This window comes from Papaver somniferum, unplaced genomic scaffold (assembly GCF_003573695.1).
Source record: "Papaver somniferum cultivar HN1 unplaced genomic scaffold, ASM357369v1 unplaced-scaffold_132, whole genome shotgun sequence".
Classification (NCBI taxonomy): domain Eukaryota; kingdom Viridiplantae; phylum Streptophyta; class Magnoliopsida; order Ranunculales; family Papaveraceae; genus Papaver; species Papaver somniferum.
In genome coordinates, this window is record NW_020622381.1 from 10,537,351 (window position 1) to 10,554,715 (window position 17,365).

The 17,365-nt window shown below is 34.4% G+C and overlaps 2 protein-coding genes across 3 annotated transcripts; both read right to left on the reverse strand.

Moving 5' to 3' along the window:
* Positions 1 to 2,491: 2,491 nt before the first annotated feature.
* On the reverse strand, positions 2,492 to 16,827 carry LOC113333107. The gene is made up of 2 exons (XM_026579598.1): positions 14,126 to 16,827; positions 2,492 to 2,598 (listed from the first exon to the last, which is right to left on the reverse strand). The coding sequence occupies exons 1-2, from the start codon at positions 14,825 to 14,827 to the stop codon at positions 2,593 to 2,595; spliced, it is 708 nt and encodes a 235-aa protein (XP_026435383.1). The 5' UTR covers positions 14,828 to 16,827; the 3' UTR covers positions 2,492 to 2,592.
* LOC113333108 lies at positions 9,916 to 11,123 on the reverse strand. Of its 2 annotated transcripts, none has more exons than XM_026579600.1 (2): positions 10,718 to 11,123; positions 9,916 to 9,945 (listed from the first exon to the last, which is right to left on the reverse strand). In XM_026579600.1, the coding sequence occupies exons 1-2, from the start codon at positions 11,109 to 11,111 to the stop codon at positions 9,926 to 9,928; spliced, it is 414 nt and encodes a 137-aa protein (XP_026435385.1). In that variant the 5' UTR covers positions 11,112 to 11,123; the 3' UTR covers positions 9,916 to 9,925. The 2 variants fall into 2 exon arrangements, with proteins under 2 accessions (XP_026435385.1, XP_026435384.1); XM_026579599.1 differs by lacking the exon at positions 9,916 to 9,945 and adding an exon at positions 10,333 to 10,400.
* Positions 16,828 to 17,365: the final 538 nt, after the last annotated feature.

The following is a 17,365-nucleotide window of genomic DNA, read 5'->3' on the forward strand; positions in this document are numbered from 1 at the left end:
ATGAATTGAGTAAGTAGGAGTATTTTACTTGGTTTCAACTATACGAAGTTGTGGTAATCTTTTGTATAAACCAAAATTACAAACAAAACAAATAAAGATAAGGTTATGATACTACATTTCTTTTGAAGACAGGTTGTACCTGTGCTTCACGAATCCCAGGTAAAGTATTTTAAAGTGGTACCTTAGATCTCAAAGATCCTTGGGTATTTGGAAGATGAACTTTGCAACAAAATACAAGCATGTAGGAATTGAGTTTGCCAGTATTTCCATGTCTCCAATAAATAGTAAACGATCAAGGATGGGTTGGTTGAGATTTAAGAAATAAATTTATTGCAACCCAAGTTAATTCTCAATTGCGAATGAAAGTCATTTCCTAACATATAGAAATCTGGTTTTTAAGTTAGAATTTAGACTTGCAGTGAATTTTTTTATTCTATAGATTGAATTTCCAGACAATTTTTAGCTCAACTAAATTTTATGAAAAAAAATTACCAAATATAAGAAAAGAAATGTATTTTCCAACCAAAGGAATCATCTAAGACATAACAATTCATAAGTGTGTACAATGTTCGCCTTAAATATAAAAGTAAAATGAACGAGCCCAGATCCAATAGAGTATTGGGTTGGTCGTTAAGTTTGTTAGGTTCGTGAACTCATAAGAGAGAAATAAGATTCATAAGCTTTGTAGATTCACGAACTCAAGCGTATAGGTTCGCAAACTAAAGTGTATATAAGATTCAGAAGCAGTCACGCCTTATTAGGTTCGTGAGCTCAAAAGAGTAGGTTCCGCAAACTCAAATGCAAAAATTGCTGCAAGAACAATTTAGTTCCTTAGGTTTGGGAATTCTCAAAAAGTCACATGAGAAATTTTGTTGTATTATGTTTGCGAACTCACCCCTTTAGGTTTGCAAACTTATATGACATGAAAGCTCGGGAGAAGTTTTCTTCAATAAGATCGTGAATTCACCATTTTTGGTTCACGAACTCAAATGTTAAAAAGGTTTTATAAAAAATTATCTTCAATAGATTCGCAAACTCACCGTTTTTAAGTTCGTAAACTTAAATGAATTATTAATCGTATTTTTGAGTGCTGCAAGCTATAGGTTCACAAAATCAAATTTTAGATTCGTGAATTGAAGTGACAAAAATCATTAGTAGTGGAAAAAAAAAACTTACAAACTCATTCTTGGTATTTTCATTAAAACACTTATGCTTTCTCTCAAGTTTAGTTTCGAGTCTCAACAGGCAAGTGCTTGGAAATCGAAACATCACCAGACTTAGAAACAACTAAGTTGTGATAAGATATTCTTTAAATATGATCATTTTCTAAAGTTCTCGAATTTCGCTATGATAAATAGATAAAATGGAAAAGAATCTTAAGGGTAAGACTAGTCTTCGTTACCGACCTTGATCACTTGGAAAATCGGGTGAGTTGAGCTCTGAGGATCGGGCGACTGACTCAGTTTTCTTTTTCCAACGCTTCCTCAGATTTTCTTCAATCTTCATTTATTTTAGGTGATTTCTTGTAAGATTCAAATGATTGGTGTCTCAATTTATACTGTTTTTAGTTCCTAGATATTATTTCAGGTATTAGTTTGCTTTACTTCATATCACGATGAGTTTTGAGGTTAACAACGATGTTTCTGAAATAGATCCATCGATTGTAGATTTATCAAAAACACCTGAAATTCATCCTGCAATTAATTTGATTGATGATCAAGTTAATGATATATATGATTCATGGAAATTTTCTTTGATTGGGAGACTCGATTTTCTTCGAATTAAAGTTTCAGAAGCTACTACTATATTGAGAAATCAATGGAGCTTAAAAGGTCAATGTCAAATGATTCTACTGGGTAAAGGTTTTTTTACGATTAAACTAGCGAATGATGAAGACAAAAACTACATCAAATCTGGTAAATGGGAAGTCCTGGATCAGGTATTCAGAGTTAGAAATTGGATTCCAAATTTCAGATCGGAAAATCAACATACTTCTAATGCAATGGTTCGGATTCAGTTTCCAGGATTAAGTCTAGAATACTGGGATGAAAAAACTCTCTTCAAGATTAGTAGAGCTATTGGTAATCCAATCAAAGTTGATGCAACTACTTTGAATTATCAGAGTGGATATTATGCCAAAGTTTTAATTGAAATTAATTTAGCAAAAAGTATTCCTAATAAACTATGTATTGTTACAAGATATGGAGATTTTTCTCAAGGGGTGACTTTAACAAATTTACCAAAATTCTGTAACAAATGAAAAATTGTTGGACATTTGCAGTCTGAATGTAGAATTAACAAACAATCTTCTACAACAACAGAGAATCAAAGGGCCTCAAATTTCACACCTACAAAGAATCAACCTATTGATACTTCTATTTCAAATTTGGTTGTTCAATCATCACTTGTTTAAAGTCCATCTACTAAATCAAATGGAGATATCTCATCCTTCTATTCCAAGTACTTCAAACAACATCAAGGGAGTTTCTTCTTCTGAAAGGCCTCCACCAGAAGTAGCAGCAGCAACACTTGTTGAAGCTCCTTTTATTGATGTCATAGGAGGAGTTTCTAATCCAGGTTTACTTCCTACCTCTAATCCTGTAATTCACATTAATAATAATCAATATGAAGTTTTACAAGATAATGATAGTGAGTATTCTGATTCTGAGGATGGTGAAATTAAGGAGGTCAGTACTTCAAGCTTATTAGAATTTGGTTCTATATCTCAACCTGTTAGTATTTTACAAAAGGATAACACTATAACTCAGTGTGTCGTTGAGCCTAATGAGATTACTAAACTTACTGGGATTGTGAAGAAAAAACCTCCAGCAAAACCAGTTAAAACTATTTCAGTGATTACAAGAAAGGCTAGTAAATAAATTTTGAATCATATGGTTGATAAAGGGAGTTTAACTCCTCCTCCCCAACCTCCTTTTAAATGAAAGTAGTTTTTTCGAATATTAGAGGCCTTAAAAGACAAAATTCCAAGGATAAATTACATTATTTAGTGAAGACAAATAATCCATCTCTTGTGTGGATTGTGGGACCAAAAATTAAAGTTAAAAAATGTGGAATTAAACTTTCTGGTATGCATCATCAAATAATTCATAACTCTAAAGAAAATAATAAAGGTGACATTTGGTTATTTTGGAATTGTTCTATTCAAGCTCCTAATGTGGTTAAAACTTCTAGTCAATGTATTACTGTGGAAGTTGGTGGTGTGTTGGTGACTGGTATTCATGCTAATTCTTATACAATGAATAGAAGAGAATTGTGGAAGGATTTATATGAAATTAGTTTGCTTGATAAACCTTGGTTAATCTTAGGTGTTTTTAACACTGTTTTAAATGTTGACGAGAAAAAAGGTGGTAGGAGTCATCTTACTTCTGCTATGAGTGACTTTAATGATTGTGTTGATTCTTGTGGGCTTATTCAGGCTCCTAAAAGTGATTTAGATTTTTCTTGGTGTAATGGCAGAGTTGGGAAAAAAAAAATTCTTTGCAATCTGGACAGAGCCCCTTTTAATTTGAAATGGCTAGACACTTTTAGTGGATGGCATTACCATGTAGCTGCTAGAGGGATTTCTGATCATGGTCCCCTTATAGGTTCTGATACTGTTATTAGTAGAGCTCTTAATACACCTTTCAGATTTCAGCAAATGTGGCTTTCTCATCCTTCATTTTTACAAGTAGTTATTGATTCCTGGAATGAAGAAATCACAGGTAATCATATCTTTATTTTCATGAACAAGTTAAAGAGATTGAAAAAATGTCTTAAGTCTTGGAACTGGGAAGTCTTTGGAGAAGTTCAAGTAAATTTAAAAAAGGCTGAAGACAAGGTTATGGAAGAAACTATAAAATCTGATGCTGATCCTTCTAATATATCTTTATTAAACAATTTAGTTACTGCAAGAGGTGAATATGAAGTGGCTGCAAAGAATTATCATACTTTTTTGAGAGACAAAGATAGACTAAATTGGATCAAGGATGGTGATGTGAATGCTAAATTCTTCCATACTAGTATAAAAATTAGACAATCTCAAAATACAATCACTGAGTTGGAGAATGCTTCTGGTGATATTATAACTACTCAACAGGGTGTTTCTGATCTTTTAATTGAATACTTCAAAAAAAAATTTGAATATCAGTATGTTTAGATTAATGACTCAATTTTTGATGTTGTACCTTAAATTATTTCTGATGCTGACAATCATTTTTTGGAGGAATGTCCCGATGAAGATGAAATCAAGAAATTTGTTTTTAATTTGAATGTTGATAGTGCACCAGGTCCTGATGGATTTACTGGAGTTTTCTATAGAGCAGCTTGGGACATCATCAAAAGCAACTTATTGGATGTTGTTCAGTTCTGCTGGAAAAATAACATGATTCCTAGTGGTATGAACTCCATCTTTCTTGTCTTGATTCTTAAAATTAAAGGGGCTAAGAATGTTAAAAGCTTTAGACCAATTGGCCTTGGCAACTTCTGAAATTATCACTTAGATTATTACTGAGAGACTTACTAGTTATCTGCCAAATCTTGTTTCTCAACAACAATATGCTTTTATTAAGAATAAGAACATTCATGAGCAAATCTTACTAGCTTCTAAGTTGGTAAATGAAACGTCATCCATTAGAAGAGGGGGTAATGTGGGTCTCAAATTAGATATATCGCAAGCTTATGATACAGAGCTTTAAAAAAATTTGGTTTTTCTGCTAAGTTTTGTAATTGGATCATGGTTCTACTTCAATCTACTAAATTGTCAATTATGCTCAATGGTGTCCCAATTGTTTTTTTTTTTTGTGTTGGGAGAGGCCTTAAACAAGGGGACCCACTTTCTCCCATTCTGTTTATTCTTGCTCACGATGTTCTAAGTAGAAATATTCATAAATTGGTAAGCTTCAGTCAATGGTGGTAAGAAATGGTATACACCGTTCTCATTTAATGTTTGCTGATGACATCTTCTTGTTTTGCAATGGAGGTAAGAAAAGTATTGAAAATATGAAATCCCTTCTAATGGAATACCAAGTTGCTTCTGGTCAAGTGATTAATGCTACTAAGAGCAAATGTTTTGTAGATGGTACCTCTGATCCAGAAAGAGACAAATTGTTGATTTTTTCCAAATGGATCTTTCTTCATTCCATGACAAGTATTTGGGAGTTTTTCTTGCTCAAGGTAAAATGAAATCTATTCATATTTGGCATTTGGTTGAATATGTGCATCTTAGAATAGCTGCTTGGAGTGATAAGATTTTAAATTTTCAAGCTAGACTCACTTTGGTGAATCATGTCCTTAGTAGTATTCCAATTAATAACATGTCCATTTATAAATGGCCTGGAAAGGTTTAGAAGCTTGTGAAAAAATTATTAGGAATTACTTATGGACTGGCAATGCTGATGAGAGAAAATGTATTACTCTAAAGTGGGATAATGTTTTCACTTCTAAAGAAGAAGGGGGTCTTGGCATCAGGAAATTAGAAGATATAAATAAATCTCTCTTAATGAAGCTCCTATGGAAAATTCTCCATTGTCATGATGAATGGGCCAAATTCTTTCTTGCTAAATACATGGATAAAAAATAGGAACTAGATTACTTACTACAGAAGATCCTCAGTTTGGAGTGGTATAAAATGGGTCCTTTCTGATTTTAATGAGAGCACTAGATGGATTGTTGGTAATGGATCTAAAATTTCTCTTTGGACTGACAGATGGATTTTTGAAGAACCAATTTGTAAGTTATTCCCTAACCATCCCTATATTGCCTTGCATCCTCATTTGAAAGTTCAAGAATTGATTGTTGATAATCATTGGTGTTTCCATGAGGACTTCCTACAGTTTTTCAGTATTGAACAGTTACCTACTATTAAAGAAGGTGAAGACTTACTAATTTGGAGTAACAACCATTCTGGGCATTTCACAGTCTCTGATGTTGTGAATAAAATTAGATTGTATCATCCAAGATTGCACTGGTATAAAAAACAATTTGGAATCCTGCTGTAATCCCTTCTATTTCTACAAATGTTTGGAAAATTACTAGACAAGTTTGTGCAATAGAGGAAAATCTGAGAAAAAAAGGGCTTCCATTTTGCTTCTAGATGCTACATTTTCCATGATGGAGAAGATAGTATGGACTATATTTTATGGAAGTGTGACTTCAGTAAAAAACTGTGGAACTGGCTATCAGGTATCTTTCTCTTCCCCAAGCCAAATTCTTTTGAGGATGTTTTGAAAATGAATAAAAATTCTAGTCATGTGGTTAAAGAATTATGGATTATAAGCTCTTATACTGCTATGGTTTATCTGTGGTTCCTGAGAAATGCAATATACTATGATGAGGAGAAGCCTGTTATATCCAAATTACAGCTAAGAATTACAAAAATGGTCCATGAATGTGAAAGAAAATTAAAAGGAGTAATGTGGGGAACAGATGCGGAAAAAACATCTTACATTACTTCTTTATTCAAGCCAGGAAAATGAAAAGAACAAATATAATTGAGATCTTTTTTTATCTGCCAAATGAGAATGAACTGCTCTTATGTTGTGATGGGGATTCTAGAGGGAATCCAGGTACTGCTGGCTATGGTTTTATAATTAGAGATCATGTTGGTGCTTTAATTTTTGCAGAATCTGGTGGTTTGGGGATTACCACTAACTATGTTGCAGAATTCATTTACTGCATTAAAGCTTTGGAATGGGCAGTTGAGCATCAGTTTTTCAATTTAGTCCTTCAATCAGATTCTAAAATGTGTGTTACAGCCTTACAGCAAAAGAAGATTCCTTCGTTCCTCCTGGCAAGATGGCAAAGGATTATGGCTAGCATTCTTTCAATTTCTTTCAAACATGTTTACAGAGAAATCAACTTCTCTGCTGACCACTTTGCTAAGAAGGGAGTACACCTACAGAAGGGTCAGAGTTTGATCTTCAATGAGAGACCTAGCAGCCTGCTAAGCCTTGAATTCCCAGGGCAGCCTTATTATAGATTTGTTAAGGTGTTGCTTCAAGTTTTTTATCTTGTCTTTTTTTGCTCCTTTTTCCAATGTTCTTTGGTTTTTTATTTGGGGCTGTAATTTTAACTTTGATTATTTCTAATAAAATTTCTAGCTTTTGTTGGAAAAAATGACCTTGATCAACTTATTTGAATTGATATCTTTTGTGATCTTTATTTCTTTGTTCTTCACGAGTAACTTAGAAAATCCTAAGACTTTATAACCTAATTTGTTCCAAACCGAAGATGACTTTAGTAGGGTAAATCAAAAAATAGTTTTGGCATCTAAATTTGACAACATACTTGATATACCAAGATATGTACATTCAAGCGAGCATTCGCTTAAAAATCTCCCCCTTTGTCAATTTTAGTGACAAAACTTTAAACTACATATGAACTTTTAAGAATATGACTTACAACACAAACGACATAATGCTTTCTTGATTTTTATAAAAACTTCAATGCTCTTCTACAGTTCTGCATATGTTTATTGAATACCTCCAACTGAAAGATTCACATTGCAAAAGATAACAAAACTCCTGAAAAAGAGGGGGTCTAACAACCACACCTAATATTTCGTTCGACAATCTGTATGGACTAACCCCAATATAATTCCAAGAGAATCAACAAGACAGTCTGACTCAGTCAAGGAAATATATCCAAGAGTTATATCTCAATTTCTCAACACAATTCGCAATCGAACAGATAGAAATCTGTGAGCCCGATTGATATGAGAAATAACTTGAATTGTATCAAAAACCAATATTCAAGTGTCAATCAATTTCAATCAACAAACAAAGGTCGGATTTACCAATTGATTGAAATACGCACAAACTGTGATATTTCAATTATATAAACAAATATAATGCGAAAAAGAAATAACACAAACACCAGAAATTCTGTTAACGAGGAAACCGTAAATGCAGAAAAACCCCGGGACCTGGTCCAGATTTGAACACCACACTATATTAAGATGCTACAGGCTCTAGCCTACTACAAGTTAACTTCAGACTGGAATGTAGTTGAGCGCTAACCAATTTCACACTAATTAAGGTACAGTCGCGTTTCTTACGCTTCTGAATCCCAGAAGGACTCTACGCACTTGATTCCCTTAGTTGATGTCACCCATAACTAAGAGTTGCTACGACCCAAAGTCGAAGACTTGATAATCAAATCTGTCTCCCACAGAAAAGTCTATTCTGATAGGTAAATATTTCTCCCACAGAAATACCTATGAAGTTTTTGTTCCGTCTTTTAATAAATCAAGGTGAACGCGAACCAATTGATAATACAGTCTTATGTTCCTGAAGAACATCCTAGAAATATCAATCACCTCACAATAACTTAACTATATGGTAGTAGAACAAGTTATTGTGGAATCACAAAGAATGAGACGAAGAGCTTTGTGATTACTTTTTATATCTTACCTATCGGAGATAAATCTTGAGCAAATCTTAGAGAAGATAGTACTCTATACGATAGACCAAGTAAGATCAACACGCAACTATAGAGAAAATACTTGGGTCTGGCTTCAGAATCCCAATGAAGTCTTCAAGTCGTTAACCTATAATAGTTTTAGGAAAAACCTAGGTTAAAGGATAATCGACTCTAGTCGCAACTAGTATCACACATGAGGTGTGGGGATTAGGTTTTCCAGTTGCTAGTATTCTCCCTTATATAGTCTTCAAATCAGGGTTTGATAACTTTGAAACAAAGCAATCAATATTCACCGTTGGATGAAAACCTGATTTAAGATTCAAGCTAAGTTTGCTTAAAACCAAAGAAATATCTCTCCACCGTTAGATGGCCTTAGCTTGTTACACACAAATGAAATATACCTTCATTTAGATATGGGTAACCTTACCTAAATGTGTATATTGAGTTGTCTCAATAACAGTTAACCAAAGTTAGCCATATGAACACTTTTGTATTAACCACATTCATCTTAACACTTCTAGATAAAATGATAATCAAATTAATCTAATCTTGTTACTCATAGAGTTGTTCAATTGTTTATATTCTCATAGAAGTATACAAGACACAATTGAAGCAAAATCGGATTGATTCAAAAGAATCAGTTCATGAATATTTTAGCCACGGTTTACAAAGATTGCATTTCTTAATTTATAAATGTATTAGTTGATGAGTATGAAATCATACTTAACCAATTTTAGAACTTAAACCAACTCCGTTTGCAAACGGGTACGCAAACTAGAGTTCCAGAATTTGATCTTTTCTGACAGTTCCCAAACGGGTACACATACTATCGTTCCATACCGAACTCAGGTGAAACAGTGTTCAAGCGGGTACGCAAACTTAGTTCCCGGACTTTAACATTAAAAACCGTTTGCATACGGGTATGCATACTTGGTTCCCGGACCTGAATCATTCTTACAACAGTTTACATACGGGATGCATACTGTGCTATATCCAGACAATGGTTAATTGTTCTAAACTCTCATTTCAATCATTGAAACATCCTTAGAAGACGACAATAGCTGTCTCACACAAACTATTAGCTTATAAGTGATTGAATGATCAATATGAAACATTTCGAGTCTACATCAAATGACTGTCTCACACAAATCATGTAAGATGTTACAAGACGATTTTCACATGATCATGTTTTGGCTCATTATTTAGTTTCCAACAAATAAATTGTTCCTAACTAAACTCGTTAAGAATAATGATAAACGTAGTTAGAGCAAAAAGCTTTCCAACACATATTTCGAGAAAGATATGAGCGAGTTAAACTCAACTCGATATATCAAATGTGTATAATGTAAAGTCTATATAGCTATACGACTTACTCTCAATAGGATATAAATTAGAATAGACTTCCGAGTGATAGATGAGTTTAACTCTCCACATACCTTTTGTTGATGAAGTTCCTCCAAGCTCCCCTTAGTAGATCTTCGTCTTCAATCGATGAACGCCGTAAAGTCTAAAGCTCAACTACATATTCTATCATAATCCGAGACATAGCTATAAGTAGACTAGAAATCAAGACTTATAGTTTTGACACCTAAACTTGACAAACAAGCTTGAGATAGCAATGCTTGCGAGTTCGACTGAGCAGTGCTCTAACAAAAGTGCATCTATTCTTCGAGAAGAAAATTATTTAAAATGGGAAACACTTTAGAGATTTACAAGGTTTTCACTTGATTATTGTCAGTAAAATGAAAAGTTATCAGGCAAGTTACTCTAATTTTAAAAGAGCATCTCTTCTTCGAGAAGAAAATTATTTAAAATGGTTGTATTCAATTCCTAACACCATTTCTTCACCCTAATCTCCATACAACAATTTGGTACGATGTTCACGGTATCTCCTTCTTCTTTTTTCTATATTTACTAGCTTGCTTATTATATCTTTCATTATGAATGAGTTTTTAGTCTGCTGTTATTTGATATACTTATTCCTGAAATTGATCAAGTAAACTGTCTTTATCTTGAATGCATGAGTTAGTTTAACATAAAAAAAAAACTCCCACAACTACAAAGTGATTTTTTACGTCAATTTAGGCATATATTTTCTTTTAATGAATGGAGTTTATAATTCATTGTCTTATGTATCTCTTCGGTATTTTGTACTTATCTTTCATTCATACCATCAAATCCCTTGTTAAATTATATATTGAGATTTTTTTTTTGATAAGAAACTTGAATATATTAATTAAGCAAGATAATACAAAAGTTCTACAATTTCATTTTTTTTCGAAAACATTAGAAAGGATACCTTTTTTGTGGATTTGTTGTTGCATATGCTTCGAAAAGTGTTGTAGTCTTCTTATTCTTGCTTCCTTTGCTACTGAATCTGCTGCAACATTGTAATCTTTGTTTATAAATTTTATCCTGGCTTGTGGAAGAGTGTCCAGAATGGAAATAATGTCTTCAATGGTATTCTCTGCCGTCCAGGCAACTGCTGCATCTTTTTTGTTAATGCAATCTGAAAAAACTTTACAATCTGTAGCAATAAAGACACTGGAGAGAATATTATCTTCTAGCCAATTTAAAGCCTTCAAAACTGATTTTGCTTCTGCGTGTAAAGCCGAGGAAGCCCAATCTGAACCTGCAGAAATATGCATAAAAGCTTCTTGTTCTACCGAGTAAAGAATGAAAGCATAGCCCATTGTCAAATTCTCCTTGTTAAAGGAGGCATCTGTAAAAATTATCCAATCAGAGTTGAAATTGTTCCACTTATTTGTTTTTGTCTTCTTTTTTTGAGCACTTGTTTGCAACTTCTCTTTATTAGGCGGTTGAGTTTGTAAAAAATTCCTAATCTGTTGGATCAATGCATATGGATATGGGTTAGTTTTCCTAAAAATTACTTCACATCTATACTTCCACAGGAACCAAGTGACCGTTGCGATGTGTTCACAATTTTTTGAGTAGATAGTATTTGATATCCAGTTCTCAACCCACTTAACAATCGAATCTGTGTTGATTTGCGAGTTGACTGTGTTCAAGTCGCATCCAAACCAGATTGCTCTAGCAAAAGGACATTTTCTGAAAAGGTGATCTTCTATTTCCGCCTCTTGGTTTTTACATAGAGGACACTCTGATGATATTTCTGGGTTGTGGGTTGCTAATCTGCTATTTGTTGGGAGCGCCTTTTGGATCAATTTCCAAATAAATAGTGGGATCCGAGGTATTGTCTTCAAATTCCAAATATTTTCCCACGGGAATATAATATCTTCCTCATTATTATTCTGTTGATTGATAAGGTAGTTGTAAATATTTTTACGAAAAAGCTCCCGAAATATAGTGTTCACATCTGATTCTGTCTCTGTTTTCTTTATTCGGGGAAATTGCTAGAATTTTTCCTTTAATTTCCGGGGAAAAATATTCATCTAATTTTTCAATATCCCAGTCACCATCAGAATTTAGTAGTTCATGGACCTTTTGAGGTATCGGGTCCGGCTTATCACTTGGTTGGGTTAATGTATTTGTGCCAGGTATCCATTTGTCTTCCCAGATCCTTGTGTTTTTTCCGTCTTTCACTTGCCAGATGAAGTTTCCTTTTATAATATTGAGACCCTTCTGAATACTTGTCCAAATCCATGAGATTTCATAATTTCTTGTCAGTTGAAAAGGGTTCGATCCATGAAAATATTTCGCTTCTAGTAATTTTACCATAGTTGATCCTTTTCTGTCATCACTCTACTTGCTAACTTTGTTAGAAGGGCTATATTGAAGTTATGGGGATTCTTAATTCCTAGAACGCCTTGGGACTTTGGTATGCCTTTCCATGTTTTTATATATCCGCCTTTTGTTTTTGCCTTATCCTTATTCCACCAAAAACCTCTCTGAATTTTGTCAAGTTTATCTAGAGTATCTTTTAGAAGGGCAAACATCTGCATCTGATATGTTGGATATGACTGGAAAATTGATTTAATTAAAACTGTCCTACCCGCTTGCGAAAGTAACTTTGATTTCCACCCTTGTAGAGTATTATAGTACCTTTGCAAAAGGGGTTCAAAGTTTTCTTTTCTATTTTTGTCGAAGAAAAGAGGTGTACCCAGATACCTGTCATGTTTTGTCAGGAACGGGACTTTTAGGATTTTTGCTATTATCTTTGCATGTTTCGGGTGAATTTTTGGGCTGAAGTAAATCCCCGATTTCTGCAAATTTACCATTTGACCCGTAATTTCCCCAAACTTGGATAATATATCCAAAAGGTTTTTCGCTTCTCCTAAATCTGCCCTTGTGAATAGAAAACAGTCGTCTGCGAAAAAAGATGGGATATAGTAGGTGCATGTTTGTTTATTTTAATTCCAGAGATTCTTTTTTCTACTGTGGCTTTCTCCAAGAGTCTTGAAAGGACTTCCATGCAAATTAGAAACAGATAAGGAGATATGGGATCTCCTTGTCTAAGGCCTCTAGAGGTGGAGAACGTTGGGCCTGGGGAACCGTTTAGCAGGATAGAGTATGAGGTTGTGGAAATACATTGGGTGATGAGGTTGACCCAGCGATCACTAAATCCAAAAGATGATAAGGCTTTTTGAATAAAGGGCCACTCCACTCTATCAAAAGCTTTTGAAAGATCGATCTTGAGAGCTAGAAATCCTTTTTTCTTTTTAGACGTTTTCATCGAGTGTATCAGCTCATGGGCTATGATGATGTTGTCCGTTATTTGTCTTCCTGGGAGAAAGACTGATTGATTTGGATATATTAACCTATTCAGGATGGGGTTTAATCTGTTTGCTAGGATTTTTGAAATGAGTTTATATATTGTATTGCTGAGGCTAATTGGGCGGAAGTCCGCCGGGGTTTGAGGAGTGGAAATTTTGGGAATGAATGTAATGAAAGACTAATTCATTTCTTTTTCCAAAAGCTCAGTCCGAAAAAAATCTTGCGTATAGGAAATTATGTCCGGGCCCAGTATTTCCCAGTATGCTTTGAGAAAGCCCGGTTGGAAACCATCCGGACCTGGAGCACCCCAAGGGTTCATGTTTGCAAGAGTTGTCCAGATTTCTTCTTGGGTGGGGATTTTGATTAGGAGTGAATTTTCTGAATCAGAAACGCAAGGCTGTATAATTCCTTCTAGATCTACATTGGAGTTATTATTTTGGGAGGCGCCAATTTGGGAAAAGTGATTTATTAGGAGCGAATTGATTTGATCTCGGTCCGAAATCCAGAGTCCTGATAGTTCTCTGAGAGAATGAATTGCGTTAATTTTTTTCCTATTTGAAGCGGAAGCATGGAAATATTCGGTATTTTGATCGTATTCCTTAAAGAATTTATCCTTAGATAGTTGGTGATAATAATCATTTTTTATTTTATACCACTTTCCTAATTCAGCTTCGAGGTTTTTGAGGATGTCGATCTTGGAAGCTATGTTTCTGGAATTATGAATATTGTCTATTTTTCTATTAAGGGTTTTTATATTTTTATAGATATTACCGAAAACATCAGAATTCCATTAGGCTAGATCTGAGGAGAGAGATTTCAAGGTTGAGATGAAATTTTTTGGACAGGAGTTGGAAGAATGATTACTCCAAGATGCTTCGACCACCGATTTAAGAGTCGGGTGAGATAGCCAAGATCTAACGCATCTAAAAGGTTTATGTAATCTTTTTGATTCCGAGTTTGTATCTAAAAGGATAAGAGTATGGTCTGATCCCACTCTGGTTAGGTGACTTACCTTTGTATTTGGGAATAATTGAATCCATTGGTAGGATGTTAGAGTTCTATCTATCCTTTCGCATATATTTGCATCTCCACTCCTATTGTTTGACCATGTGAAAGGAGCGCCTTCGTAACCCGCATCTTGGAGGCCCAGAGAATCTATAATCTGTCTAACAATTGTTTTATTGCTTGAGCTTGTGTTATTGCCTCCCTGCTTTTCTGCTGGGTCCAGGATGATGTTCAGATCCCCAATTAAAGCCCATGGTTTTTGGACTTGATTTGCTAAATTCTGAATGTGAGACCATTGAATTATTTTTTCTTCAGCTCCGACTGCACCATATATACAGGTTAATTCGAAAACTTTATCATCATATGAGCCTTCGAAATGACAAACATTAAACTGCGCCGATACTAATCTTAATTCTACATTGTTATGCCAAGAGCCTTCGAAATGACAAACATTAAACTGCGCCGATACTAATCTTAATTCTACATTGTTATGCCAGGCGATCGCTAGCCCCTTAGCTATTCCCACAGATGGAATAATAAACCAATCAAAGAATTTCGATGTTTTCAAAATAAGATCCATTTTTTCAAAAGGAGCTTTTGTTTCGGAGAGAAAAACTATATCTGACTTGAAATCATTGTACAAATTATTTAGATGATCTCTAGTTATAGGGATACCAATACCCTGAACATTCCATGAGAGAATCCTCATGGCAGATAAAAACACAAAAATGGAGAAAAGTTGAGGTAAATAGGAATAAAAATAAAATTAAGATTAGTCTACTAAATCTAATAGGAAGATGAAAGGAGTATTTGTTGGACAGGAAAAAAGTATATTTGACAGAAGTACCGAAGGCTCAAAAGAGTTAAACACAATAAAAAAACAAAATTCAAGAGAAAACTGCTATTACAGATGAAGGGAGAGACAAAAATCCAGATATGGGATTACTAAAAGAAGGGAGAAATGCGAACAAAATAAGAACAAATATTAATGATTTAACAGAACAGCTTACCGACCCGATAACCACATTAAGGAAACCGTTAAATCTATGTAGTATCTGTTAAAGAGATGGCGAGGGAGAGCGGAAAATACTTGCCAAAAGTAGAGCAACTGATGGGGTCAAGAAATATCATAAATACCAATCAAAAGGTTACATCACACGAAAGCTAATTGACCAAACTCATTGCTGAGATCAGGGGACTTGGGGAAAGTCTACCTAATTAATTAAAATGTAATGTTTAAAAGCTGCATCAAAAAACGGCTACAGAAGAAAACAATGTTCTAAAAAGAAATGCCGGCAAATATAAAGATAAAAAAGATTAAGAGAAGAGAAACACTAAATCAAATATAAAGATAAAAAAGATTAAGAGAAGAGAAACACTAAACCAAATATGTCTCCAAAGGAACCACCCCTGGAGACAATGCAACAGCAGCACTAAAAGACACAAAACAAAGGATGATCATTGGGTATTGTTGGACAAGACTAGGAACGTTAACCGCTGGATTTAACTATTTTACCGGAAAGAAACCTTGAAACCAGACGAGAACTAGTCTGACAAAACACCAAAATAGTAAGAAACATCGACCAAAACTACGGACAACCGACACAAATATAGCAAATCCACTGGGTGATAACTATTTTACATGGGAAAAAAAACCAGACCTTAAGACATTGGTCGGACACAGTACCAAAATAGTTAGGCCGCAGTGAGGGAAATACTTGGGAAGTCGACAACACTTCTATAAAGGCCAGCAATACAGACAACACTACTTTGAAACGTTAACCAAACAGATGAACGGATGAAAATACTTTATATTGATTTTGGGCAGGGCTAGGACGAATTCTAGAAAAATGAATACAATCAAACACTTTGAATGCAATCATAACATGAAAAAGACTTGCAGACGATAAACCAACAATCTGAGAACAAGGGGAATTTTTATCTAAATTAGATTAGAGCACCGGCAAGAATTGGATAGAAAATACTGACCCAGAGACAAAAACTAAACAATTTGAGAAATGGAACAATAGCCAATTATAAAGAATGCAACAAATAAGTCATTAGATACATATCAGTAGCAGCCCCTGATGCTAGAAAAAGATGAGACAAGAAGAATCAAACCTTGAGGAAGGATAGAGAAGTCCCTGATATATTGAATTGAGATGATGATGAAAACCTCTATAGATCGAACTCTAATTCATGGATAATATAAGTTCAAAAAAGTGAAACCCCGGCTTGTACAGTTGCAGCTACACACGAGCAGCAAGATGAGAAAGGTGAAAGACGCCATATGAGGTAGAATCAGATACTACAGTAGATTAAACGGCCCCTAACAGGACTACATGGTCGGTAAACCAAGAAAATTAGCCTGACATAGGAGATAGACAGATAAGATTAATAGATAATTCAGATAATTGGAAAAAACAAATCAATCGACAGAAGATTTAAGGGATTCAAGGGATTTTAATCCTGTTAATTGAACATGCAGAGGATTTGGATCTCAAAATGCTTGAGATTGAGAAGATTGAGTCGACTCGGTAGTCGCCGGATTCGCAGAGAGGATTTTGATCACAATATATTGAGATTTAGCGTTTAAGATTTTTCTCTCTCAACATGGCTCTTGCCATTGTTCTAGGTGTTTCTAAGCCACACATCCGATTCTAATCACAATGTTATTTTTAAACAAGGAAACGGTACACTTTCAGACGATTTTTCTTAGTTGTTGTATAGTTAACAAAACTTGCCTGCCTAACATAATCACAGCACAAAGTATGGAGTTATAAAGTGGACATGTGAACATGCATTCTCACACCATCAGCAGCGATAGTTGACCTTAATACAAAGCAATGCAGCAATATCCCTTCCAAAGTTCCTATTCAGGCACAATTTTTAATACTCTCGCCCATCCCATGTAACTTTGGATTTGGTTATGCTAATCAAGCCTCATTGTTAGTTTTGGTTCTTTGCTAAAAGAAACATTAAACAACCCCCGACACTGCATAAAACGGTTCCAACAATTGTCGGGGAAGGCTAGAAAAACCTAAAACATATATTATTATCTTAGTCGAATGCAATGTCTTTAATCCTTAAATAAATAAAAATCAGGTTTAGTAATAATTTTCCTTGTCCTCCCATCAAGAGACAATTCGCCAATTCCTTTTCAGAGCATAATGCTAATCACAGTGTCCTTTCTACACTAATTTGTGCTGAAAAAAAGAAAAGAGCACAGCAAATTTAAGTACAAAGA